The 27,484-nt window shown below is 37.9% G+C and overlaps 2 protein-coding genes across 3 annotated transcripts; one reads left to right on the plus strand and one right to left on the minus strand.

Annotated features, from left to right (window-relative positions):
* Nucleotides 1-1,419: 1,419 nt before the first annotated feature.
* On the minus strand, nt 1,420-12,472 carry LOC127434113 (zinc finger MYND domain-containing protein 19-like). 2 transcript variants are annotated; one of them, XM_051686614.1, is made up of 6 exons: nt 12,404-12,472; nt 6,963-7,022; nt 5,222-5,328; nt 4,935-5,075; nt 3,858-4,038; nt 1,420-2,570 (listed from the first exon to the last, which is right to left on the minus strand). In XM_051686614.1, the coding sequence occupies exons 3-6, from the start codon at nt 5,320-5,322 to the stop codon at nt 2,427-2,429; spliced, it is 567 nt and encodes a 188-aa protein (XP_051542574.1). In that variant the 5' UTR covers nt 5,323-5,328; nt 6,963-7,022; nt 12,404-12,472; the 3' UTR covers nt 1,420-2,426. The 2 variants fall into 2 exon arrangements, with proteins under 2 accessions (XP_051542574.1, XP_051542564.1); XM_051686604.1 differs by lacking the exon at nt 12,404-12,472 and adding an exon at nt 8,736-9,318.
* On the plus strand, nt 10,854-27,407 carry bspry (B-box and SPRY domain containing). Its single transcript, XM_051686449.1, has 6 exons — nt 10,854-12,482; nt 14,904-15,002; nt 17,236-17,466; nt 20,421-20,446; nt 20,542-20,666; nt 25,726-27,407. Exons 1-6 carry the CDS (start codon nt 12,084-12,086, stop codon nt 26,259-26,261), a joined length of 1,416 nt encoding a protein of 471 aa, XP_051542409.1. The 5' UTR covers nt 10,854-12,083; the 3' UTR covers nt 26,262-27,407.
* Nucleotides 27,408-27,484: the final 77 nt, after the last annotated feature.

A 27,484-nucleotide genomic window follows, 5' to 3' on the forward strand; every position in this document is an offset into this window, starting at 1 on the left:
CTTACATGTTAAGGGATAGCACAAAAAAGATGAAATGTAAAACATTTTTAACAAAATAATGATAACACCACCACACAATTTACCTATTTGTAGCTTCATCACATTAAAAAAAACTGTCATAAATGTTTTATTTGTAATTGTTAGATTGATCTGGGGAACACGAGCAGTAGGTAGATGTTTATTTTATAACCAGTATTGTGTAGAATCATTTTCAAACCACTTCCATTATGTCCGTGACGGAGTTGAGAACAAAGGATGTCCAAATCAGAAAAAAAAGAAAAGAGCTTTAATGCCTGTGGTGGGAAAACATGATTTGTTGGAGGTTTAATATGTGCCTAATGTTGAGGAGTATTCAGACAATTAATCAATTTCAAAGTTGAAATATTACTGAAACCCCAAGAATGACCCCCTACCCTACTACCTGAAACATTTCACGTCCATGTAACATAAACAGCAATAATAGTAATACAAATGTAAATACATTTTAAGAAAAATAATCAGACCCGCTTGTGTTAACCAATCAGAAAGCTTGGAGGAGTTGGCGCTGCGGCGGGACCACCTGTTTGTGGAACTGACTTCATGTTCCCTCTCAGAACCCTTGGGACCAGTCTAATAAAAAGTAACTGCTTTGAAAACCACCAAGAAAATTTTTGTTCTGAGAAAAGGTGTGGAATCATTTGTTTTGGATGCCATTGGTTTGATTTTTTTTATATTTTATTTACTACAATGACATTCAAACATTTTTAAGTGTGGCTTAAGTATCCAAATACTTTTTGAGCCTGATGTTTTAAATGCAAGAGAATTGTGCCCACACGCGAAATAAGACATGCGACTTTAAATTCATGACTTAGTCCCTTCAATGATAACCATTTTATCAAAATTGTTTAAGTTTTGCATAAGTTAATGACAGGATTGTTAAAAGCCAAGCCCTTCAACAGAAAAAAGCCAAAGGACAATAGTTCTAGCCTCAAATGAGAACATAAATGTGGGCAAAACAGCCACTTCTGCAACTAAATTAACCTTTACACATTTTAGATTTGATTGAATTACTTTATTCTTATATTTTACAGTGACAAGAGATGGTCAGTCATCACAAACTTTGCCCATTCACATATTTATGCATTTCATGTTTGTATTGTAATAGCTTAGAAAATTAAAATAAAAAGAACAGATACCCCAACCTACCCTAGACTCCTACTTCTCTGCAAAGATCAAAGTGAGGATATTCAGTGCACAGTGTTCTATTCCAACCAGATAAATAAATTATTCGGAATATGAACACAGACAAAAGTAACATGTATCTATCTGCAGTACATGCTTATTTGTATATGCGCGTCACAGTTTGGTAGCGTTGCCCTTGACGGAAGAGGAAGACACACTTGGAACTCGTGTGCACAAATTTTTTGTATTAAGATGAGATTTAAAAAAAAAAACAAAAAAAAAAACAAAACACAATTCATAAGTTATACTCACTTTGACATTAAGATTATTAAGACAAAAGACTAATCATTGAATGACTGGGACCCATATGACAACTTTAGACAAGTACACATTGACAACATGAATTGACTTTCCATGTGGGTTTTCAAGTTTTCCCAGGACATCCCTCTAAAATGAGTGCTTGTTATGAAAAGCTAAATTAAACATAACATGAGTGGGAAGAGTACATAGGATTGTAATGCATTTGAAAAACTCAAGGGTAAACAAAAATTGTGACACTGCCCCCAAAGTAGACATATTCCCCAACACCACCACCCCCCTAAAACTTCCCACCGACAAATAAAGCAAAAAATAAAATAAAAAAACAAGACAAACGTTCAACCACTTCATCCATGTCCTTCAGTCAATAATGGCATTGCACACACAATACTCGTGGTGTGGTTTTGCACAGCTATCGGCTGTATACTTGTAGAACAAATGGCAGGTGGGTGACTATGTGCTTGGTTATGTGCACAAGAAGTCCAACCGGGAGAGGAAGAGGAGGAAGGGTAGTACAGTGAAGAGGTCCGTTTTCCATCCTATCATCAGTTGTACAGCAGTTTAGTCCCTTGATACCAGCGGCTAATACTTCATGACAGGAGGATGGATGGAAGGAGCGCATGACTGTCAATGCTCAAATGCAGTCCACAGAAAAGAGTTATGACGGCATGGTGTTTTCTTCATTAAACACGCATCCATAGCAGCAGGTGGAGCCTTCAAGACTTCCCTCCAAAAAATAAAAATAAAAAAAATAAAACTACATTTCCCGTAATCCCCATAGGCAAGCTGTGGAGATGTGAAAGTTCTGGGAAGTGTGTCCCCCCCCCCACCCCACCATAGGCCGATCCAACCCACCAATATTGTCCCCTATCAGTCAGTTTTTGCGAACTCAAAGTTTCAGCCCACACCCCTGTGACCCCCATTCTTGAATTTGGGGTTGAGGGGGATCATCGCTCAGGCTCCGACTCCAGTGCCAGAACCCGTTTGCGTTCGCGGCACTGCTTCTTATGGGCCGGCCAATCTCGCTGTTGGCACTGCGAGCCACAGTAGCGTGCCACCTGGCATCGGCCGCAGATGTTGAACTCTCTCAGCTGAAACGTTACACAAACAGAGACATTTCAGAAGTTTTCTTGACACAAATAAGCAAAATCAACACAACAAAACAAACAGTGTTAAGGAAATACAGTAGTTCACCCAAAAATGATCATCCATGATTTTCTCACCCTTATGCGGTCTCAAACTCATTTGACTTTTTTTTGTCTGCGGAATACAAACGAAGATATTTTAATGTACAGATATGATGTGTTTATATCCATACAATGCAAGTCAATGGAGTCCAACACTTTCAATGCAAGTCAATGGGGACAATATTTTGGTTTGTTTCTCACCCAAACCTACTGGACTGCTTCAGAAGACATGGATTAAAACACTTGAGTCGTATGGATTACCTTCATGTTGCCTGTTTATCCTTTTAGGAGCTTAAAAGTGTTGGACCCCATCGACTTGTATTGTATGGACAAAAACACCTCATACTTCCAAAATATTTTTGTTTGTGTTCCATAGAAGAAAGTCATTTGAGTTCGAGACAGCACAAGGGTGAGTAAATAATAAGAGAACTATCACTTCTAGGTGAACAATTTCTTCCAAGACGCCATGTCGCAATAACAATTGTTCAGGGTTCCCATCCTTTTTGATCAATGTATTTCTATGACTTTTCCAATGGATTCTAATTGCTGGAAATTGAATTATATAAATCAGACCAAACTGTGAATTATTCTGACCAATTTGACTCAAAAGAACAATTTGCCCACAATTCAGACATCACTATGGCTTGCGATGAAGTTTTACTTTACAAAAGCTCTACAAAAGAGCAATATCTGGAAGATGACATATTGTACAACAGAAACAAACTAGAAAAAAAGTTGTCAGATTTCATTCATTTCCATGACTTTTCCAGGCCTGGAAAACCTGGAAATGTCCTTCTATTTCCAGGTTTTCCAAGACCGTGGGAATCCTGACTGTCATTTAAGAAATCTAGGATTGATATCAACTTTTCATACAAGGTCAACTTTTGACCAATGAATTTGAATGACTTTTACAGTCATTTTAAATGGATTACTCCACAAAAGGTAATTTCTAGCCAATGAAATATTGCTATATAGCGAAGCACAGAAATCATATTGATTATATTGGAAATCACATTTTTTTAATAAAACTTCCCTGATAGTTTGACATTTTCCCTGACCATGGGAACCCTGCTTGAAGTGTGTAATTTGTGCATGTGGAACAGAAATTATACTCTTAACTCGAAGATACAGACTATGACCATTATTTAATAAAACATGCAATGGATTTTCTTTTTTCTATGCTATACTGACCCTCCTCTCAATAAGCGAGCAGGGTGGGTAGTGACACTCGTAGTAGGTGCAGGAGCATTCCTCCTCTTCCACCAGTTCTCCATTGGCATTGTAGTAACGTGTCCGACTCAACTCCAGATACTGCTCCTCCACTGGGTCTGCAGGAACCTGCTGGATGGCCAGCCAGTACAGCGACTGCTCTCTATAGAGGAAATGACATTTCATACAGACATAAATTAGACAGCATCTCAAGTTGAGAACAGTAGCTGAAGCAGAATTTTTGGCACTTAATAGCCCGTTGACGCCTACAAAGGATGTCAAAATAGTTAGCCTCAATGTAACACCGGGTTCACACAACCTCCGTGAGCGGGGTGTGAGCGGCACGTTTTCGTTTCGGCGCCCATATTAACAGATTACACCATACCCACTGCAAGCGTGAGTCGCGAGGTGACGCGTCCCAGACGCGACAGTGAGCAGATAGTTTCAGCGTTGAGCCTGTTTTTGCTGCGGGGCTCACGCCAAGCTCAGTGGCTCTGGATGCAGTACAACACTAAAATAATCAGTAATAATCAAAAGACACAAAACCAAAATTATTCAAACCGAACCTATAGTACACTACAATTTATATGTCTGCATGCAAGTAAACTAAAGGAAAGAATTAATAAACTGCCAGACCTTTTCCATTCTGTGTATATAGGTGTACAGTATAGACACAACATTAACCAATCATGACCAAGTGTGCTGATAAAGATGAAGTGCACGTGACTGCTTGCTGTTGTCCTTGAAGCAGTAATAACCTCAGCTTATTATGACCTTATTAAAGAAAATTTGGCGTAGCACCCCATAGATAACTTTATTTTCTGCGCATAAGCACTGCTGTTTCTCACTTAAGAGACGCGGCCAATGTGAACGTCCAACGCGACCACCCCGCTCACGGAGGATGCGTGAACCCACCGTAAAGCGTGTTTAAATGGTTTGCAAACTTAAAATGACAACAGTCAGTTATTCAAAATGCTGACATTGTATCTTTCACGTGTATAACTCTAAGATATTATATTACGGTAATGTCTATGGGGGAAATCTCAACATCTAAATTACCTCTGTTTGCTGGACAGTTCTTCTGGTTTGGGACTCCATCCCACTGGAACGAGACGCAAGTTGTCTAGACGGTTGTCCACTGTGACTGAGTTTATATGAACTACTTGGAAACTTGGAGCAATGCCACCTCTGTGCTTTTCCCTGTGAATAAGCACACCAAACGCAATGACTAGTTATATATAGCCTCTTACAAATCCAAAATAAATTTCATGATAAACCAATAAGACACTTGTTGCATCAAGGAACTATTTTAATAACAGTCAAATAGGTTCTATCAGTGCACTCACCAAAGTAACTCATGCAGTGGTCGGCCTGCCCATCTGCCCTTGCCAATGTCAAAGGCATAAGCAAAGATTTTTGCCCCATTCCCATCTGCATCAACTTCCATGCGTGCCTAAAAATGAAAAGATTCAGACACGCAATTTAATCGGAATACTAAGTAACAGTCTTTAAAAGATCAGATAAAAACAAAGAGTACCCTATTGGGTAGTTTAATTTCAAATTGTAATATTTACTGACAATAACTGTCATGCAAGTTGCTCTGTACATAAGTGTTAAATGGCTATATAAATTCTCTCTATATTTTTCAGCCTATTGATGATATTCAATATATATCTCGATAATTATGTTTTGCTCTGAAATGGCTCAAAAGGGATTTTTTTCTTAAATCTGAGGAACCATAATTTCACCCAAACAGCCATTGTAGCAAAATAGATTTAATATTTGAAAAGCACTGAATAAAAATAATGAATGTTTATACAGTTTTTCACTAAATTAACACAAGGGAGAATGAGACAATGATTTTCATTGATATGCACTTGTATAGCCTATCCAATTAGTATCTTAATAAATAGCTTTATTTACCTTTATATATTTTACTAAAACATTTTGTGAATGAACAAGGTGTGTAAAAACTACTCTTTATTATTATTTTGAAGATTAGATCTTTTTATATAAAAGTAATATCAATTTTGTCCTATTTACTTCACATTCACCTGGAGCTTTTATTTTCACCCTAAAAGCGGAGTGTGTAGTTTACAATGTTCTGCATCTAGTGAAACGCTGTCATCTCCTTTGTTATATTGTGCCGCATTTGTAGATTTGTATAGTAACTTGTAGCAGTTACAAATGCTTGGAATTACGCAAATGCTTGTACTTTTCTTCCACAATGCATGTGAACTGCTCTGAAAGTGCTAAAAACACGAGCCCATGAGCCCCGAGCGTGCGCAAAACAGCGCGTCACCAGATTATTCCGAAACGCACACAGACCATGTTCATCTATCACAGCCTTTTGTAGTGTAATCATCACATATGACCATTTTGTTCACATTTTTATTGATTCTCATATACAATACAGAACAAAACAAAAACAAATATATATATATATATATATATATATATATATATATATATATATATATATATATATATATAACACACACACACACACACACACACACACACACACACACACATACATACACAGAATCAACTTTTAACCCCCATTATTTCCCTTTCCCCCACCGAAACCCCAACCTCACCCTGTCCCTCAACAAATATCCCTGTGGTCAAAGCCTGTCATATGGCCATTTTAATGTTATTTTGATTAATCGTGCAGGTCTGAGGGATAGTAAAATTAGTCTACTGATGCAGTCTTTATGAAACTTAATGACCAAATAAAAAAGCACATTAAAATCATCGTGATATTGCTTAATTTTACATAGTCAACAAAATCACTGCAAATATATTGTGAATATTCGATATATTACTCAGCCCTACATAAGTTTCAACTAAATTACAAATCAGTTTGAAATGAATGGTTATAAAAAGGTAAGCCCAAAGTCTCTTTATTATGGTTGATCTTGTTTTCATAGAAAGAATATAAGCAAAACAAATCTTTCCACTGAATCCAAAGATGATTATGCTAATAATAGCTTTTTTTTTTTTTTTTACTATTTCATTTCAAAATTAAACACTTTAGCTCCAAAACCATACATGTAAGAATTTGCATACAAAATGGGCTCTCACCTCAAAAGCATAGTTTTCCACTAATGGGATGTCTTGCTCGTCAATCAAAGTGTACTTTGTCTGAAAAAAATAAATAAATAAATAAATAAATAGTTATATTGCAGGGTGTCTATTAAGACAACAATTGTTGACAACCAAAAATATATTTGCAATCTTGCGCTCTCTCTAAAGACTTAAATTTCCTTAAAGCTGTTGTAAGTAATGCAAAAATAATGAGCATTTCAGGGATCCCACACTTTTTGACCAATACATTTCCATGACCTGTCCAGTCATGCGTGGTTGCTGGATAAATATTTTTCAAAAATTATTCACTTTCACTAATGAATCATTCAGACCAATTTGTGAACCGTTTTAACTTATTAAAAAGAGCCAACACAAAAGGACAATTCACTCTCAAATCAAACATCAATATGGCTTGCAGGTTTTTCACTACTAAAGCTGTATGCAAGAGAAAAATCCAGCCAATTAAATATTTTAGAGCAGAGCATAACTTGAAAATTTACATTTTAGAAATGCTCATGGATTTTCCATAACATTTTATTAATTTCCATGACTCTTCCAGGCCAGGAAAACATAAAAAAAAAAAATGATATTTGCAGGTTTTCCATGACTATGGTATCTATTTCCAAACATTCCCCACAATACGTCATTGGTCGGACAAACAGGTGGTCCCGCCCCCAAAACTCACGCCATTGGCAGTCAGAAACCTACAAGATGTCTGATTGGCCAACACGCGCGGGCCTCGGCCAAATTCTTGCATTTTTACATAGCTGTCATTAAGACAAGTGTGATTTCTCAACCAGAGCACCTATTTTCAGTGATATACAACAAGTAGTTGGGACTTTATATATATATATATATATAAGTGAAACTACAAAAATCGCAGAAGTGTCCAAACAAACTTTTGCGATTTATTTGCAGAGAAACACGTGTTCACAGACATTAATTCTATTGGGTCTTATGACAACATAAAAAGGGCCTCGTTGCATTGCATAGGCCGTCCCTCGTTATTGCCCTCACATGCTCCTATTGTTTCACTACTATTGATATCTTTGTTTACAGGCTGCCCTCTAGTGTCATGGCATGAGCGGCCTGGCATCGTGAGACCGCTTGGATTTGTCCGGGGTCTCGCGATCAGATTAGGAAATAAAGGAGGGCGCTTTAATAAACTAGTTGACAGCACTATACAGCACTAAGGGCTCTATCGATCAAATTCAAGAGGAGTGACAATAAGTACTTATTCAATAAATGTTTGACAAACGAACCGGGCTAGGACAGTGCTAACGCGACATGCCGGTTTCGAGTCACGCTGCAAACGGTTCCTGGTGTTGAGGCATTTTCAGACCTCTCTTAGCCATATTGGATGCCAGTGTCATTACTGATGTGGATCGAGCACCCGAAAGGTAACGATATCGTGCCAAAGCCTCCCTGAAAGTGTAGATGAACATATACAAAGTTCACATTCTCTAGTTAACGCACGAGCTCCACTCCGAGCCGTCTAGCAGCGTTGAAGCATCGCTAGCGGCACGAACACAGCAAAAGTAGGCGGCTCAAAAGCGACTGAACCTATTCGGCTGATGAGCTGGCCAGTTTGAACACAACACTGATTTCGACGACAATTATACACATATTCTATATCCCCCTCGGAGCAAGGTATATAACATAAAAATGTCCAAACTGGCCACGTAATTCTTTAGAGAGAGGCATTTTGCTCACGGTTCTCGGATCCCCTCCCCTTCGCGTCGCACATGGCAGACCGAGGATTCAGCTCACCTTCCCGGCCACACGGCCAAGTCGAACAATCCCAAGCTTGAAATCCGACATTAGCGGGGATGTCAGGTCCAGGCTGAAATGTGAGAGCAGGTACAATTGTATATGGTTTGAAATCTGGTCCGGGCAACCCAACCCCGAGTACAAATTTTTATTGTAATAGGGTTAGCCGTTGCCCGAGTCTTCCCCACCCGCTTCCAAACCTCCGTGATGCACCGCTGCTGAGAGGCGTTGGAAAAACCTGCCAGCTTCTGGAGGAGGGACTAACCACATTTCAGAAGGTAAACCAATCGTCAAAGAGGACTGACAGCGGTTCGTCCAATCAGAGCTGTGATTCGTCGACGCTTTATGTTGACGTGCAAAGGATGTACGCGAGAGCGTCTAACCGGTCTGTCCAATCAGAATAATAGATTTCATCGTAAAGCCCACCCATTTATTTGACCACGCCCCTGTGTTACGTAAACAAAACATGACATTTTAGCGCGAAATATTGCTCACCAACAACGCTGGTCGTGTTAAAGCAGTTGCAATGTAACCTCATAATTCATAAAAAACGAAAACATAACAGAAGTTTATGTAGTATTCGCATTAACTTTAAATGCATGGAAATGACATGCTGTGGCACTATAAAAACATAAATAGTGTTTGAAGTAAAAAAAATAAAATAAATAATAATAATAATAATAATTTGGGCTAGAGGAAAATTTAGTTACGACATCTGCACATTTATCCACTATTTGCCACTGTCGTATTTTAAACTTTTTTTCCCATCTTAATGTATTACTAAAATTCACATGAGACATCTGATATATAAGGATTCTTTCTCGTTTCAAGTGAATGCTGGAAAGAATAGCTGTTTTCTTTGCGTCTCAGTTGTTTGTGGAGACGAAGGTGAGGTAAGGAATGGATAATTAAGAATACACCTGCCAACTGAACGATTGATTTAGCAATGAAAATGCTCTGCATGTACAAAGTGCACCCCATGCTCTCTCGTGGCACGTGCAGCATGGTACTAATCCATTACTATTGCTGTGAATTTAAAGGAATATTCCAGGTTTAATCCATGTTAAGGTCAGTCGACAGCATTTGCGGCATGTTTATTACCACAATAATTAAATTCGACCTGCTCCTCCTTTACTTAAAAAAATTAAGTAAAATCTAAGAACAGTAAGGCATTTACAATGGAAGTGAATGGGGAGAATTGGTAAATTAAAATACTATAGCCACAAGACAAACAATATGCACGTTAACATGATTTTAAAGTGATAAAATCACTTATTACACGGTGCTTTGGAATACTCGATTCTGATTGGTCAATAGTGCCATCTAGCGGTCTGATTGAGTAACAACTGCTTATCTGGGGATTAAGACATATCAGACCAGTTATCTGGGTATTGGGAGTCATCATTCCTGCATCGGATCACTGTGTGATTTCTATAAGTAAATAAAATCATTTCAATTCAATTTTCACAAAATAAGCATCAACAGAACTCTGACGTTAACCGGAGATGGATATCAGCTGTTCAGCGATTTGTTTCTTCTCACATACAGTAATAACAATTACAGTGCAAATCAATATTTTATGTCCATTTATATATTTACAGTATTTGCTTAGTAGCCAGGGGTGTCATGCACCTATTTTGTTTGAGGGGGCACCAAGGTCAACCACCGCAACGCTAATACAACCGACCCCCACTCCTGTAAATCACGTGAAGCAGTACATTGGTTACATTTACTTACTTTACATCACTTTTTTGCAATCTTGCCACCTCTTTTTTAGCAAGCACTTTCTATACACAATATGAGAGGTGGTGCAAAAGGCGTCAGCACAAACACAATGATGCCCACAACTGCTTCAGCTCAACAGAGAGTGAAAACATGTAGCCTATCTCTGAATGAGGCAATCATGTAAATATTGAATTACATGTTCAGTGTAAATGATAGCTAATAAAACTAAGAAAATTAACTAAATACAATGGTTTGCAATACTCTATGACTGTGTTATTATTCCATAACATATTTGAACCATGATTATGGCTTTAAATGTCTTAAATTTGGCCACACAATGCATATAGGGATTATTATTATTATTATTTATTTTATTTTTTTTGCTTCTTTTATAGCAAAAATGTCAAATATACAACAAACAAGGCACCAAAACATTATGAAAAACATCTCAACTAAGCTGAGCGGACAACAACATAATAGTAAAGGAGGAAAAAAGAAGAATAAGATAAAAAGAGTGGAAAAAAAGATACATTGTAAACCAAAGTTAGGTCATTCCAAGGCTTTCTAATAAATTAAATAATTTGGTGGCATTCTTCTTCTTAATACATCTCAATGAATTAAAAAACAAATGTACTTCATTAAAAAAATATTGAAAACTGGTTTGTAAAAGCTACACCGCTACCTAATCAAAAATATAGCTTCGCTACTGAAAAGCTACTTGATTTAAAAACTAGCTAAGCCAACACCTCGCTACACAGAAATGTAGTTAAGCTAATAGCTTCGCTAATCTCTATTTTATAACTTCGTTGTTGCCATGACAACGTAATGCCATAAACTCTAAAACAACGTCAATTTAAACAAATTTACAGTTCAAATAATACATACGTTTTAACAGAAGAATGAATCTAAGTGCTTTTATAAAATTATAAGCTTCACATTTCTGCCTTTAAACCCTCCAAAAATTGGCCCCCATTTACTTCCATTGTAAAAGCCTCAGTGTAAACTTGATTTTTGCTTTTTTGGAAGAAAAGGAGGGACGAGTCAAAATAATTTTTTGTGGTAATCAACATTATGCCACAAATGCTGTTGATCGAGCTTAACTTGTATTGAACCCGGAATATTCCTTTAAATGTGAATAATAAAAAAGTAGCCTTGGTAATACCATTATATTATCTTAGTTCCATGTAAATATATGGTACATGAATATAGTAATCGTACAACAAAGTACCATATGGTGCCATCAAATTTGTAAAAAGTGTTGTACTACAAATCGACTCAATGGAGCTGAGTTGCATGGAGAGTTGTACATTAACAAGTCAGCCAATCCCTGGCGTGATACATGGTAAACCGAACGTCAAGTTATTACACGAGTCCTGAAGCTTGCGTGACAGTCCTCTTGTGACAATACTGGCAAGTGTCCACAACAATAGACAAACTTCACTCGAGAGAGACTTGCGCACTCCACAACTAGTAGCCTACAACTTCCGTGGTATACACCTGCTGCAGGTAAGCAGGGCTCTAAAACTGAATACACCTGCGCCACGGGTATATTACAGTATACACATCAGCGAAACATATTAAACACACTTTAAAGAATCGAACATATCATCATCTCTCGGTGCCATGAGTGCGGAATACAGACTTTGTGAATTGGCATCAGTGTCCTTGCGCGTCTGTGACCAGATGGAGACTGACCCGGGACTGGGCGACCCTCCAAAACAGGAAAATCGACAGCATTTATCTGAGGACGATGGGCTGTTTTTGTACAGTAATGGCACAGCAAATAAAGAAACGTCGACAAAACATGCGCGCCAGTTTGGGGAGAGTCCTGTAGAGGACCGTGCAGATTCCTCATCTGGTGCGTCGGCTCCAGGAGAATCGAAACTATGTTCAAAACATGGATGCGAACTGGAGTTGTATTGCAGTACAGAGGAAAAACTGACCTGCTCGCTATGTGTCTCGGATGGGTCTTGTCAGGGTCACACTGTGACAGAGCTGGTTACCCGGGCAACAGTAGTAAGGGTGAGTGACGATAAGAATAATTATTTATAATTTATCAAAGCTAGAATACTAAGCTACTACTACTACTACTACTACTACTACTACTAATAATAATAATAGTACATAAATAAAATATGAATTGAGAAAATAATACGCTTAAAAACGTTTGTTGCTATCTAAAAAAAAAAAACTTGATGAAAAAGATAATACATTTTCACTCTTCTCCCTTTAAAATAAGTTTCTACTGTTAGAATTTACATGTATGTGAGTTTCATTTTACTAGTCTTGTGCAATCTGTATATGTACATGATACTCACGTGGTCAGGGCGTGGTCAGTTTCATTGCGTCATAAAGTTGGAGACGCCCCTATACCTGAAGTTAAAGGAATAGTTCACTCAAAATGAAAATTCTTTCATAATTTACTCACCCTCATGCCATCACAGATGTGATGACCTTTTTCTTTTGCAAAACACAAATGCTTAAAAGATTTTTAGAAGAATATTGCAGCTCTGTAGGTCTAGACAATGCAAGTGAATGGTGACCAGAACTTTGAAGGACCAAAAGGCAGCATAAAAGTAATTCATAAGACTCCAGTGGTTAAATCAATATCTTCTGAAGCAATATGATAGTTGTGGGTGAGAAACAGATCAATATTTAAGTATTTTTTAACTGTAAATCTACACTTTCATGAGAATGTGGAAGTGACTTTCACATTCAGCCACATACTGGTCTGTTTCTCACCCACAACTATCACATTGCTTCAGAAGATATTGATTAAACCACTGGAGTCATATGGATTACTTTTATGCCTCCTTTATGTCATTTTTGGACCTTCTGAGTTCTGGTCACCATTAACTTGCATTGTGAGGACTTACAGAGCTGAGATATTCTTCCAAAAATCTTAATTTGTGTTCTGCTGAAGAAAGAAAGTCATCCACATACGGGATGACATGAAGGTGAGTAAATGATGAGAGAATTTTCGTTTTTAGGTGAACTATTTCTTTAACTGAGGGTTTCCCATCAAAACTAAAGAAACCTTAAACTCTACTACCTTATACAGAGGCCCCAAAAAGTATTTGGATTTTTTTAGCCACACTTAAACATTTATGCCTTGTCAGTAACACTTTATTTTTAAGGATCAGAAGTTAGACAGTAATTAATGTTTAATAATTGCTCTTGTAAGTGACTAGTTATGGACTTGTTTGGTATTTATGAGGCCTTTATTGGCTGATTTCTTATTCAAGCCTTATAGCCCCTTTGCATTTGTTTTGTTTTGTTTGTTTTTTCTAAAAAATGAACTTATTAGCTAAAAACAAAAGATATTAATAGCTAGTATTTTCTTTATAGAGTCCCAGTACACTGCGTGAATGTACAGCTTATAGGTGTAAAATATTAATATTTAATTGTGTATTTCAAGATCAGAAAATCACAGTGCTTTTATACAAAAATGGAGACAGTACTGTAGTTATTCTAGATGTTTAGTGTTTATAAATGGAGCAGTATAGCAACAAATTATTTATAACGCAACCTGTTTGAATAAACAAAAATGTTTCAATTACTGATCCATATATAAAGACAAAACCACATCTAGAATAACTACTGTCTCCGCTTTTGTATTGTGTTAAAGCTGAGTTTACTTTTCAGCTCTTTTGAATGCCTTTGATGAAATATTTTTTCCATATTTATTTTGTACCGGCTATAAGCTGCACATTCACACAGTGTACTGAGAGCCTATATAGGATGTAATTTGCACAATACTAGCTATTGGTATCTTATGTTCTTACCTAATAATTTAATTGTGTTAGGAAATAAATGTGAAGGGGTTATATGGCAAGAAAAAGGATTCAGCCAATAATGGCCTAATGATTACCTTATAATGCCATAACTAGTCACTTACAAGTGCAATTATCAGTTATTAATTACTGTCTAATTTCTGATCCCTTCATAAAATGAAGTGTTATTGAATTGTCATTGCATACAAAATACCAAACAAAGTGACATTTATTTAAAAAAAAAGAAAATATCTCAAAAAGAACTTTTTTGAATTATAAAATAATAGATATATACAGCAGTGTTCAAAATTAAGACAGTAAGCATTTGGACACCTGTATGGCACCTGGGTGAACTATAAGTAATTTTAAAAATGGCAAAGAAAGGTCAAGTTAGTTCTGCGACAATATCTAGCATAATTTGTTTGCGGATACCACTTAGTTTAGTTATGTTGGTGTCTAATGCAATGACAATTATACATTTTTAAGTGTGGCTTGAGTGTCCAATTACTTTTTGGGGCCATTTGCTCAAGGCTTTGAAATGTTATTCAAATCTCTTAACATTCCTGAGGTCTGCATACCATTAAGTTATTAGGTTAGTCCCTCTTACCTGCACTTGAAATCCTTTGTCCTTTCATATTCTGACATTACTGAGTCTCTTTGTTTTAAACAGAATCAGCTGGTGGATGTCTGTGAGAAAATGCAGCTGCAAGCTCTTCGGATAGAACGCTTCACTGACCGTACTCTAACCGCAAGGGAGAAAGCTGTACAGGTACCTGAGAATTTGTTTACTTAGCCATCTAAATGGGGACTGAGATATTTTAAGTTCGTGGGCACTGGAGGAGTCAGGAGACGCCGAAACAGGTTGAAGGTCAGTCTCTTTACTTGTTTGTTCAGGCACACAATCGACGGTAACCGTCGATAACATAACACAACTTGCAGGCAAATGAAACACTCTTAAATAATCAAAGACTCTCTCAGTTCAGGCTGGTCACTCTTTCTCTCCCACTCTGATGCTCTGGCGTGCCTTATCAGGTCTCCCTCCGCCATCACAATAATGAGAGTAATTACAACCCAGGTGACGAGCCTTACCACTTTCCCTTTCCCGCAGATAGACACATGACCACACCCCCCCATGCCACATACTCCCACCGCAGACTCAGGCCGGGGCAACATCCAGCCTGACCACTCCCACCCCCCCCCCCATTTCTGGAGAGAAAGTCAGCCACAACCATCTGCGCCCCCGGTCTGTTGATCACCTCGAATTTAAAGGGCTGAAGAGCCAGATACCAACGGGTGATCCGCACACTAGTATCCAGGTAGTAGCGGAGGGTAAGAACAGCCCACTTAATCGCAAGACACTCCTTCTCGACAGTACTGTACCTTGTGTCCCTGAAGGAGAGCTTGCAACTAATAAACAGTACCGGCCGTTCCTCCCCTCCCACCTCCTGCGAGAGCACCACCCCCAGCCCCCTGTCAGATGCATCCATCTGCAAAATAAAGGGGAGAGAGAAGTCAGGAGCATGTAAAAGTGGCCCCCCACAAAGTGCGGACTTTACCTTAAGGCAGGGGTGTCAAACTCATTTCCTGGAGGGCCGCAGCCCTGCAGAGTTTAGTTCCAGCCCTGCTCTAAAATGCCTCCTTGTAATCTTCAAGCACTCCTGAAGACCTTGATTAGCTGCTTCAGGTGTGTTTAATTAAGGTTGGAGCTAAACTCTGCTGGACTGTGGCCCTCCAGGAACCGAGTTTGACACCCCTGCCTTAAGGAAAGCCTGTCAGCACGACTCTGCCCACTGGACCGGATTGGGAGCTCCCTTTTTAGTAAGGTCAGTCAGCGGGCTGGTGACATCAGAATAACTAGGCACAAACCTCCAGTAGTAGCCGGCCAGCCCCAAAAACTGCCTTACCTCCTTTTTGGTTTTGGCCGTCAGGCAGGCCGCGATCGCTGCGGTTTTATTAACCTGTGGACGCACCTGCCCGTGACCCAAGTGGAACCCCAGATACCTAACTTCCACCCGTCCAATTGCACACTTCTTCGGGTTGGCTGTGAGTCCCGCCTGTCGCAGCACTCTCAGGACAGCCCTCAGATGTTGCATATGCCGCCACCAGTCTTTACTATAAATTATAATATCATCTAGATATGCAGCGGCATATGCCGTATGCGGTCTGAGGATCTTGTCCGTGAGGCGCTGAAATGTGGCCGGGGCTCCGAACAAACCGAACAGAAGCGTCACGAATTGGTGTAATCCGAACGCTGTGGAAAAAGCAATTTTTCTCTGGATATTGGAGTTAAAGGGATCTGCCAATAACACTTTGTTAAGACCAACGGCGAGAAAATTGAGCCGTGCCTAACCGAACAAGTAACTCGTCAATTCGTGGCATTGGATAAGCGTCAAATTTGGACACTGTGTTCACTTTCCAGTAGTCAACACAGAGCCGGACCGAGCCGTCGCTCTTCGGTACCAGAACTACCGGGCTGACCCAATAACTGTGCGACTCTTGTATTACACCCATTTCAAGCATTGCCTCTAATTCTTCCTGAACGACCTTTTTCTTATGTTCTGGAAGGCGATAGGGGCGGCTACGAACCACCACCGCCATCACTATAATGAGAGACAGGTGTTAGAGTAATTACAACCCAGGTGACGAGCCTTACCACTTTCCATCTCCTGCAGACAGACACATGACCATGCCCCCAATGCCACAGGGACATACTATAGACTTCTATTGTTTTGATATAAAGATAATAATAATAACCATAGACTAATCCTAACCCACACCTAAACCTGACCCAAACAGAAAACCTAACGTTTTGTATTATTAGAATAAAATGAAACATGAGACATAAAACCAGCACAGCCGCTGTATAGAAGTATGCAGTTCAGTGGTCATTATACAAACTTTTTTTGACCGCAGACTGCCAAGATTGACCTGTCTGAATCAAGTAGTCTAGAGAGCCATGTAATAATTAGTAAAAATGGTCCTGTGTGCTGTTTGATTGATAGACGGATGCAAACAACGCGAGAGAGTGCGTGCTGGCTCAGGTGAACGCGGTACGTGAGGCGCTGGAGGAGGAGGAGCAGCGTCTCCTGGAGGTCATACAGAGAGAGGAGGAGCACGTGGAGCAGTGCCTCCTCACTCAAAGAGCACACTGGACTCAGACGCTAGAGAAACTAACACACACACGCACCAGTCTGGTGCACACACTCACAAACTCCACAGACACCATGCTTGTGGTGAGTGAATGAAGAGATGAATCATACAATTATGCTGAAGTTAAAGTCAATTAAAAGTCTAAATATTTTGTCTGGTAACCTAAAACTGTGCTTCATTTTGTAACATCTAAATTACTGTAACTAGTTTTATTCAAGTCTTAAAAATATTGGGCAATATGACTGAATAAACCTGACTGCATTGAGTTTCACCAATGACAGTGATTTTTAAAGGTCAGAACAGCTTCCTTAAAGGGATAGTTCACCCAAAAATGTAAATTCTCTCATCATTTACTCACACTCATGCCATCCCCTTCCACTTTCTTTCTTCTGCTGAACACAAACAAATATTTTTAGAAAAATATTTCAGCTCTATAGGTCCATACAATGCCAGTGAATAGTTACCAAAGCTTTGAAGCTTAAAAAAGGACAAAAAGGCAGCATAAAGGTAATCCATATGACTCCAATGTTTAAATCCATGTCTTCAGAAGCGATATGATAGGTGTGGGTGAGAAACAGATCAATATTTAAGTTATTTTTTACTATTAATCTTCTCTTTCAAACAGCTTTCCTAAGCGCTCTGTCCTAAGAATTCTTCTTATGTTTTTGGCGATTCACATTCCTCGTGCACATCGCCACCTACTGGGCAGGGAGGACAATTTATAGGAAAAAGGATTAAATATTGATCTGTTTCTCACCCACACCTAACATATCGCTTCTGAAGACATTGATTTAACCACTGGAGTCGTCTGGATTACCTTTACGCTGCCTTTATGTGCATTTTGAGCTTCAAAGTTTTGGACGCTATTCACTTGCATTGTATGGACCTACAGAGCTGAGATATTCTTCTAAAAATCTTTGTGTTCAGCAGAAGAAAGAAAGTCATACACATCTGAGATGGCATGAGGGTAAGTAAATGATGAGAGCATTTTCATTTTTGGGTGAACTATCCCTCTAAGGTACACTGAAAAAAGTGGTATCCTGTTACCAAAAGGTTCTACAGTATTTCTACTTGATCTTACCCATAGAAATTACTTTCAATGATGTAACCTAATTTGTCATGTTGATATAGTCAAATTAAGTAACATTTTTGACTGAAACTAGTTAATTAGATACCACCTTAAGTATTTTTTTAGGTTACCTGACAAAACAGTTGCAGTGTAACAACTGCACATTTTGCATAAGCAAAGGTTAAAAATTGATGCATTTAATTGTACTTCAGTACTACAAAGTTAAAAGTTTATTATTATTTTTTTTTTACTGTTGACTTGAACTTTTCTCAATAAAGTAACTGTAAAGGCACCTGCTTAAAATAATTTTATTCATGCTCAAATTTTCAAACTTACTATGGAAAACAAATGAATCTAATTACACTGGCGGCCAAAGGTTTGGAATAATGTACAGATTTTGCTCTTATGGAAAGAAATTGGTACTTTAATTCACCAGAGTGGCATTCAACTGATCACAATGTATAGTCAGGACATTAATAATGTGAAAAATTACTATTACAATTTGAAAAAAATGTTCAGAACTTCTTAAACTACTTCAAAGAGTTCTCATCAAAAAATCCTCCACGTGCAGCAATGACAGCTTTGCAGATTCTTGTTATTCTAGCTGTCAGTTTGTCCAGATACTCAGGTGACATTTCACCCCACGCTTCCTGTAGCACTTGCCATAGATGTGGCTGTCTTGTCGGGCACTTCTCACGCACCTTACAGTCTAGCTGATCCCACAAAAGCTCAATGGGGTTAAGATCCATAACACTCTTTTCCAATTATCTGTTGTCCAATGTCTGTGTTTCTTTGCCCACTCGAACCATTTCTTTTTGTTTTTCTGTTTCAAAAGTGGCTTTTTCTTTGCAATTCTTCCCATAAGACCTGTACCCCTGAGTCTTCTCTTTACTGTTGTGCATGAAACTGGTGTTGAGCGGGTAGAATTCAATGAAGCTGTCAGCTGAAGACATGTGAGGCATCTATTTCTCAAACTAGAGACTCTGATGTACTTATCCTCTTGTTTAGTTGTACATCTGGCTTTCCACATGTCTTTCTGTCCTTGTTAGAGCCAGTTGTCCTTTGTTTGAAGACCGTAGTGTACACCTTTGTATGAAATCTTCAGTTTTTTGTAAATTTCAAGCATTGTATAGCCTTCATTCCTCAAAACAATGATTGACTGATGAGTTTCTAGAGAAAGCTGTTTCTTTGTTGCCATTTTTGAGCTAATATTGACCTGAAGACATGCCAGTCTGTTGCATGCTGTGGCAACTCAAAAACAAACACATAGACAATGTTAAGCTTCATTTAATGAACCAAATAGCTTTCAGCTGTGTTTGATATAATGGCAAGTGATTTTCTAGTACCAAATGAGCAATTTATCATGATTACTCAAGGATAAGGTGTTGGAGTGATGGCTGCTAGAAATGGGGCCTGTCTAGATTTGATCAAAAATTACTTTTTCAAATAGTGATGGTACTGTTTTGTTATATCAGTAATGTCCTGACTATACTTTGTGATCAGTTGAATGCCACTTTGGTGAATTAAAGTACCAATTTCCTTCCGAAACAGGAAAATCTGTACATTATTCCAAACATTTGGCCATCAGTGTAAGGATCTAAGACAAACCAGTGGTTAAACTGAAACCAATATCCTGAAAGCTATCACTTGAAGTCAGCAACTAATTTATATTTGTTTGACATTTGTGGAGTTAACAGACTACAATAAAGAATAATTGAATAAAAGTACAAATTTGTCACAAAAATACTTAAGTATAGTGGTGAAGTACAATTACTCAGGTATTGTAAACACCTGGAAATAAATTAGAAAATTCGAGGGGAAAAATGTAATACATTTCATGGCTTTGCTGTCATTTTCTGAAAATGCTCATAATCAATTAATAATATAAGAACATAATAATACTCAATTGACTGAATAATAGTCATGTGATATTGCATTGATTGTTGTATTTTCTTTCTTGATTCTCAGAACTCTAACCAAGAAATATTTGACAGGTAATTTATTGGAACTCACTTGTAAGTAGCCATCATAAATGCAGAGACTGAACTGAGTCAGATATGATAATTGTTTGTGTACATGTATATGTCAGGATTGAGGATGCTGAAGGTGTTAGTGAACCCAGAGACACTGAGCAGCTGAGTCTGAACAGAACCTGCAGTGACAGTAAACTCATGGTGGGTTTATGGGCCAGTGCAATACTGCTTGGGCCATCTGGTAAGCACACTTCAAGTTACATTGGCACACAATCACATCTTCTTCAATGATCACCAAGCTTTCATATGGATTTCAATCCACTAACAATTATAAGATGATATATAGTTAAGTATATCGCTAGTATACTGTATAGTCTATTATAAGGTGCATACATATGTGATCAAGTTATTGAATGTGCTAATTTATTAAGTCTTTTTCTGCACATTGAATACATCTGAGCTGTGTATATTGTACTATTTGAAGTTTTTGGCACATTTCTGTGCCTTGCAAACTGATATTCCTTGCATGCAAATTGTGCTTCCCCTAGACATTAATTTTCCATGAGAGTTGGCACTTTGTGGCAACATGTGCGACAGCGAAAACGACCACTGGTGATGTGACTGTGTCCTGTGATGTGGCAGAGTTCAGCAGAGTTTAAGTTTATGCAAATGAGTAGCAACGCAATGCAGCATCTACCAATAGGAGTGAAGACAGAGGAGCTCACATTATCTGTCTCCTGTGAGATGCTGTAGTCAAGAGTATTTAAAATGGAGAAGTTGATAGTAACTGTGAGTGATTTCCCTGTTCTGTATGATTTCTCTCTGCCACATACAGGGACATAATCCAAAAACAGTTATGTGGAAAACCGTCAGAAATCGTGGTGTTCCAAGACAGTTTGATTCATGCATTTATGATCTTGTTTGTGATATGATGCATCATGTACTGCTGCAGTTTCTATACAAACTCTTTGTTAGCAGCAAACAAACTGTTTCGTTGTAAAAATGGAACAACATCTTATTTGTACCAACAATACATCATGTGGTCAACTGTTCAATAGCTATGGCAAGTAGTCCAGTAATGTTATTGTAGTCTCACATAGCCAACATTTTGACAATCAGCATAAAGTCTGGTCCACATTGCAGCTTATTCAGGACAAGACCCATTTAGACAGGAGGTCTGACAAACACATGAAGCAACCAACCACAGTTTTTGTTGTTGTTTTTTGTTTTGTTTGCTTTTACAGGTCATTTAGGGGCATGTTTATCTGAAATAGTCAATATGACAATACAGCACAACATTTTGGTTCAGGAAGTAAAAATCCCATAAATTTTTTTCCATAGGAAAATACATTTTTAATTATAAATTATTAAAAACCTTTAAAAACAGACCTACTATGAGCGGTAGGCCGATGGTATATGCTTCTGCTGAAGTCATCAGTCCATGTTATTACTTCCTGGTGAAGAACTACACCATTCATGATCCTGAGGTGGGAAATCCACCTATCAGAGAAACGTGTCATACAAACTGCGGCAGAAGAGCTCTGCAGCGACCGCTCACTTCCATATGGATTGCACTGTAAATGCACTGTAAATGACGCAATCAAGCTGATCTTCCTACACACTCAAACTACTTGTACTGTATTTGTATATATCTGAATATTTTAGAAAAAACTAAAATATATTGTTTCTATACTTTAAAACAACTACCTTAAATCAATAGTTTTATATTTTTCCCGTTTTTAATTCGATTCCATCATTTGCATTGCTTCATCATTAAGGACGTTAAGTACACAGTCTTGTACCTTTATCTTTTTGTCCAATTTAAAATACTTTTTTGCTTCAAATCAAAGTTTGTAATGTTGTGATCCACCTCGAAGCTGGTTAGTTTGGTCAAACTCTTTTATGAAGGATTTTACGAATTCCCTATGGAAAAATTAATAAGAAAAATACTTCCGGAACCAAGACGGCTGAAAAAGTGGGCTAGCGTTGTTACACTCTATACAAGACCAGTGCAGAAAAAATGAATAAAAACAATTGGACACCAGTGTTGGTCCACAAACGATTGTACAAAAAAAGCTGAAGAAATTATCGAAAATTTGTGTTGACTTTGTGGTCAGAATTTCTGTCCAACAAAAAAAATAATAATTACTGATTATTTCACAGAAATAACCAACAGAACATTGGAATATAGAGTTATGCAGTTCTGCTCATGAATGTCTAGTTTATCTTTTACATACTTGCTCTTATATTTCAAAGTACCTTTCAAAGATTTGATGCCATTAACCTGGCAAACTTTGGCAAATCCAGTGATTTGATGAGCTGAATTTACATGTGGATTGGTGCTGGAAATTGAATAGAAATGTGCTGGACAGATTGAAACTGACCAGTTTTGGAGAGTGCTCGTCAGTTTTGTGTGTGAGATTCATCATAAGGTCAGTGAATGGACTGTGGTCTGTAGGCAAGCTGCGTGAGACTGAGAATAATGAAATGGCCCACAGCAGTAGGAACAAGTACTATGACCAACAATAGGGCACGGCAATGCCACCCACCTTTTCAGCCATCTTGGTTCCGGATGTATTTCCCCCATTCATTTTATCTATGGGGATTTCATAAAGTCCTACATAAAAGAGTTCTAAGGCATAAACCGAATCACCCAGCTCCTAGGTGAATCACAACATTACAAACATTGATTTTTAAGCAAAAAAGGATTTGAAAATTGACCAAATATACAAAGATACAAGACTGTGTACTGTCTTTAACGAGGGAATGAACTACAATCCCATGAAGCATTGTAGATGGCATTTAAATTAAGCATGATGGAAAAATATAAAACTATTGATTTAACATAGTTGAGAATAAGTATAGAAATAATATAATTTAAGTTTGTTGCAAAATATTCAAATATATACATATATAAAAGTAGTTTAAGTGTTGGGAGACCGACACAGTTATCTTTCTCTCAGGATCATGGGTAGTGTAGTTCTTCACCAGGAATTATGCTATTAAACGTGGTTATTTAAAAATGAAGTTGAAATAACACTGATTGATGGCTTCAGCAGAAGCATACACCATCAATTAACAACCTCGGAGCTCATGGTAGATCTGTCTTTAAAGGTTTATTTGTTGATAATTCCCCTATGGAAAAAAAATGAATGGGATTTTTACTTCTGGAACCAGAATTTTGCGCTCTATACAGCGACTTGGTGACTGCAAGTCTATTGTATTAGCAAATAAAACTACCGTCAGTGTGAATTTGACCCGCCATAGGAAATGAATGGGTGAGACTATAACACAGAGCAATTTCTTTATTTGTCAAATAAAAATCAATAAATTAGAAACAATACAGAACACAATCACACATAAATGAAGGGGTGAGACAAAAAACATCCACAATGCAGAAACACACACACATACAGGGTTTGAAACTTTTTTTGCCACTGGAGAAGCAAATTTAATGGTATTCATGCCTCTTATTACTTACACGCACATCTGTGCGGTGCGAATGAAGCGTACGTTTGCGCGAACTGCCGCAGTGCACAATATGCTGGTCCACTGGTGCGTGGTGAGCGAAGTGAAGCGAGAGTTTTCAATTCATTCCAATGGGAGCCGAGCGCCACGCTTGTGAGGTGGATTCTCATCGGAATGAATTGAAAACAGTGGACACACACGCCAGTAGACACGTATGGTCAGCATGCTCCAGAGTGAAACTCAGTCGGGCTTTACTCAATATCAGGGCAGCCGGTGGAGACCATAAAACTTATGAGACCCATTTGAATTCTAAAGAGAACATTCTTGTATAAAGCTCTATATGGAGGAAATCAAACCCCTCAAACTCCCCTAGACATCCCCTTCATTATAAACAGCACTGACGAGGTAAAGAGGAAACAAATAATACAATACATTTTTAAAATACACATCATCATCCTTACTAAAATGTTTTGGTATTTTGTAATGTTTTACTAAAATTGTTTTGTTCACTAGGGCCATCCATGGTCTTACCTGTGGTAATGGCCTTATCATTGCAAATGCCACTGTTTAACAAGGGTAAAACAATGGTAAACTTTCATATAGGCAAGTACAATTTAGAATGAAGGGATTAAAACTTCCATGAGTTATGTACAAATTATTGAAAGGTTTTCCTCTTGTTCAAACTGTATGTGACATAGATATTCTAAAGATAACTTAAATCATTAAGCCTGTGTCCTACTAAACTAATATAATTTTGTTCAAATAATGTGCATGCATACAAAACAAATGCATGCAGTTACAGTCTCCAGTTACCTTTATCACTTTTTCGAGGCGGGGGATTTTGGCTTGTGAAAATGTTGAGTGGCTAGTGACCTTGAAAACTACTAGCCACAGTGGCTGGTGAGCCAAAAAGTTAATTTCAAACCCTGCACACATACACACACACACCTGTACACAGACACACAAACACGCACACACATGAACTGAATGGGTGACATTATAACAGAGCGATTTTTAAAAAGTTTGTCAAATAACAATTAATCAGCCACAATGCAGAACACACATAGAAATTAAGGGATGAGACTATAACACATCCTCAATACAAAATACACACTCATGCACACATACACACAGAAACACACACACACTCACATTTCAAGGTCAGATCAAGGTCTTAGTCTGACCCCGCTGTGAAAAAGTTTAGGCTTAGGCGTGGGAGCTGCACACCATGGTCAGGTTTGACTGTAAGCATATTGTGGCATCACAGTTAAAACAAAAAATGCTACAATTTTAAAAAATAATGTACTTTTATAATGTCTAAATATGTATCCAATGCATAACGTGTGATAATATTTAGAAATTAAGTTTGTTACAACATTGGCTTATAGAGATCAGCCAATGCATGGAGCACTGAAGCCATCTACTGGACATAGTTGTCATATCATGTAATAGTTATTTCTATTCCAGCAGATGTCACCAGAGACCCCCAATGCATGAATTTTTTGGAATGTTTTGATGATCTTTCAATTTACTGAAATTGTTTTTATTGAAATAAAGATAACATAAAATGTGCTTATTTTATATGAGTATTAATTGAGTAATTTAGAGATATGCATACATTTAGTGTTTTTACTTTACTGAAAATAGTGTTATTACAAATCTTTAAAAAAAAAAATTGGGGGTTCCACATTTAACCCGCACAGATGGAACAGGGTACTCTATTGATACAGTAAGTGTACAAGAGTTAATTGCTGCTTTTGTTGCTCTTACTTGCTTTTCACATTTTCTTGTTATACATTCTTGTCTTGTCAACCCCTTTTTTTCTCATTTAGCCCACAGTTCAACCAGGCTACTGTTTGACATGCAAACAGCCTGTTCTCTTCTGTCGCTCTCCGACGATCAGCGCACTTTAACATTCTTGCCCAAACGCCGGCGTCAGTCTCTCCCCGATGACCCAGCACGCTTCGACAGCTGGCCTAATGCACTCTGCTCCCCTCTCATGTCCTCTGGCACCCACAGCTGGATACTTGACGTGGATAAGAGCACTGCTTACAAAGTGGGCGTCTGTTATGCCAGCATGGAACGCAAGGGGTCCGGCAATAACGCCCGGCTGGGCTACAACACAAAATCATGGGTGCTCTCACATTACGATGATGACTTCTCTTTCTGCCATGATGGATGTAATGTTGGGATAGTAGTAACTAAGAAGCCGAAGAGACTGGGACTGCTGCTTGATTGGCCCACTCAGACTCTGCTGTTCTATGATCCTGACTCTGTGTGTGTTCTACATGTAGTCAGACATGCTTTCAGTGAGCCTCTGCAGGCCGCTTGTGCAGTGGCTGATCAAAGCATCTCTATAGTGCACTAAACACAGTACGAGTGCTAATAATGGAATAAATGGCACCTGTAACTGACAACTTGATTTTGAATGATGCTGCATCCACACCACTAGGTGTCACTGTAAGTCCAAGATGACAATCAAAAAAGAAATGGTAGATTTAATGTTTTCATGATGCAAAGTATTATTGATTATTATCTGTGCTATTGAAGACTAGGAAGAATGTATGACATATGAAGAGAAAGTGTGTTCTGTAAGAAGTTCTGGATCATTTGAATCATATTGTTTCATTCGTCTTATATTCTCAAACCAATATGTTTTAGGATCTGCCAATCTGATTCAGTTGTAATAGCTGCGTGACATGTGACAGTCACTGCTTTTATATTTATGTCTTTTATGTTATTGATATGATATGATATGAAGGATCTTTCAAGAAAAGTTGTATTTATGTTCAAATTAGTGAATAATTGTATTTATTATCTGCATTTTATAGGAAATTGTTGTTCACATTTGTTTGTGACAGAATATGTCTGCATGAGAAATAAAAAAATTCATGCCACCTAATCATGGAGTATAAATTGTTATGTCATTAGAATATAATACTTTATTTTCCATTGTGAAAATATCAGTGTATTCTTTAATGCAAAAAAATAATATTAATTTGAATACTTCCAGCAAAAATGGGCTTCTGAAAATGCCACATTTCAGGTTAGGAACATGATTCAATTGTTCAATTTCATTCTGACTGGACAACATCATCTTCCATATTTTAATAAAATGAATATTATTAAATTACTAACTTATTACAGTTAACTGTGTGCACTATTTCGAAGTTGTTTTGATCAAAACATCTGCCTAATGAGTATGTTTTTGTAGTGTCTAAAGCTCAAGGCTGGTACCTGGGAGGCTGCTTGTTTGATCCCTGTAAGGAAAATGCCATGAAGTGCACTCAGTAATTTTTTTCACCATAAAAAAAGTTTTACTCCTAAAGAATTGAATAGTAATGTTGAAACATATGTATAAAATCATGAGCACTCACATGAGATGAGGAGTCTAGTCATATCAGTAGCCTAATAAATGTTTTTAATTCTTAAAGGTACTGTTTTATTCTACATGGGGCAGGGGCACCCTCATGGGGGCTGCCATTTTAGAATCACATGACCAGCTGAATACTACTCGCTTAATCTCAGTAACCGTCTTGTTATTGGACACTTTCACACGTGGATTAAATTAATCATGGCTGATTGTAAATA

Source organism: Myxocyprinus asiaticus, chromosome 4 (assembly GCF_019703515.2).
Source record: "Myxocyprinus asiaticus isolate MX2 ecotype Aquarium Trade chromosome 4, UBuf_Myxa_2, whole genome shotgun sequence".
Lineage (NCBI taxonomy): Eukaryota > Metazoa > Chordata > Actinopteri > Cypriniformes > Catostomidae > Myxocyprinus > Myxocyprinus asiaticus.

What these genes read in the sequence shown, in the direction of transcription:
- LOC127434113 (XM_051686604.1), bottom strand. Translation starts at nt 8,786, where the DNA reads ATGTCGGATTTCAAGCTTGGGATTGTTCGACTTGGCCGTGTGGCCGGG. An exon ending in TTGGCCGTGTGGCCGGGAAG is followed by an intron (nt 7,023 to 8,735) that starts GTGAGCTGAATC and finishes TATTTTTTTCAG; the next exon opens with ACAAAGTACACTTTGATTGA. An exon ending in CCACTGCATGAGTTACTTTG is followed by an intron (nt 5,076 to 5,221) that starts GTGAGTGCACTG and finishes GCTTATTCACAG; the next exon opens with GGAAAAGCACAGAGGTGGCA.
- bspry (XM_051686449.1), top strand. Translation starts at nt 12,084, where the DNA reads ATGAGTGCGGAATACAGACTTTGTGAATTGGCATCAGTGTCCTTGCGC. An exon ending in CCCGGGCAACAGTAGTAAGG is followed by an intron (nt 12,483 to 14,903) that starts GTGAGTGACGAT and finishes TGTTTTAAACAG; the next exon opens with AATCAGCTGGTGGATGTCTG. An exon ending in CAAGGGAGAAAGCTGTACAG is followed by an intron (nt 15,003 to 17,235) that starts GTACCTGAGAAT and finishes TTTGATTGATAG; the next exon opens with ACGGATGCAAACAACGCGAG.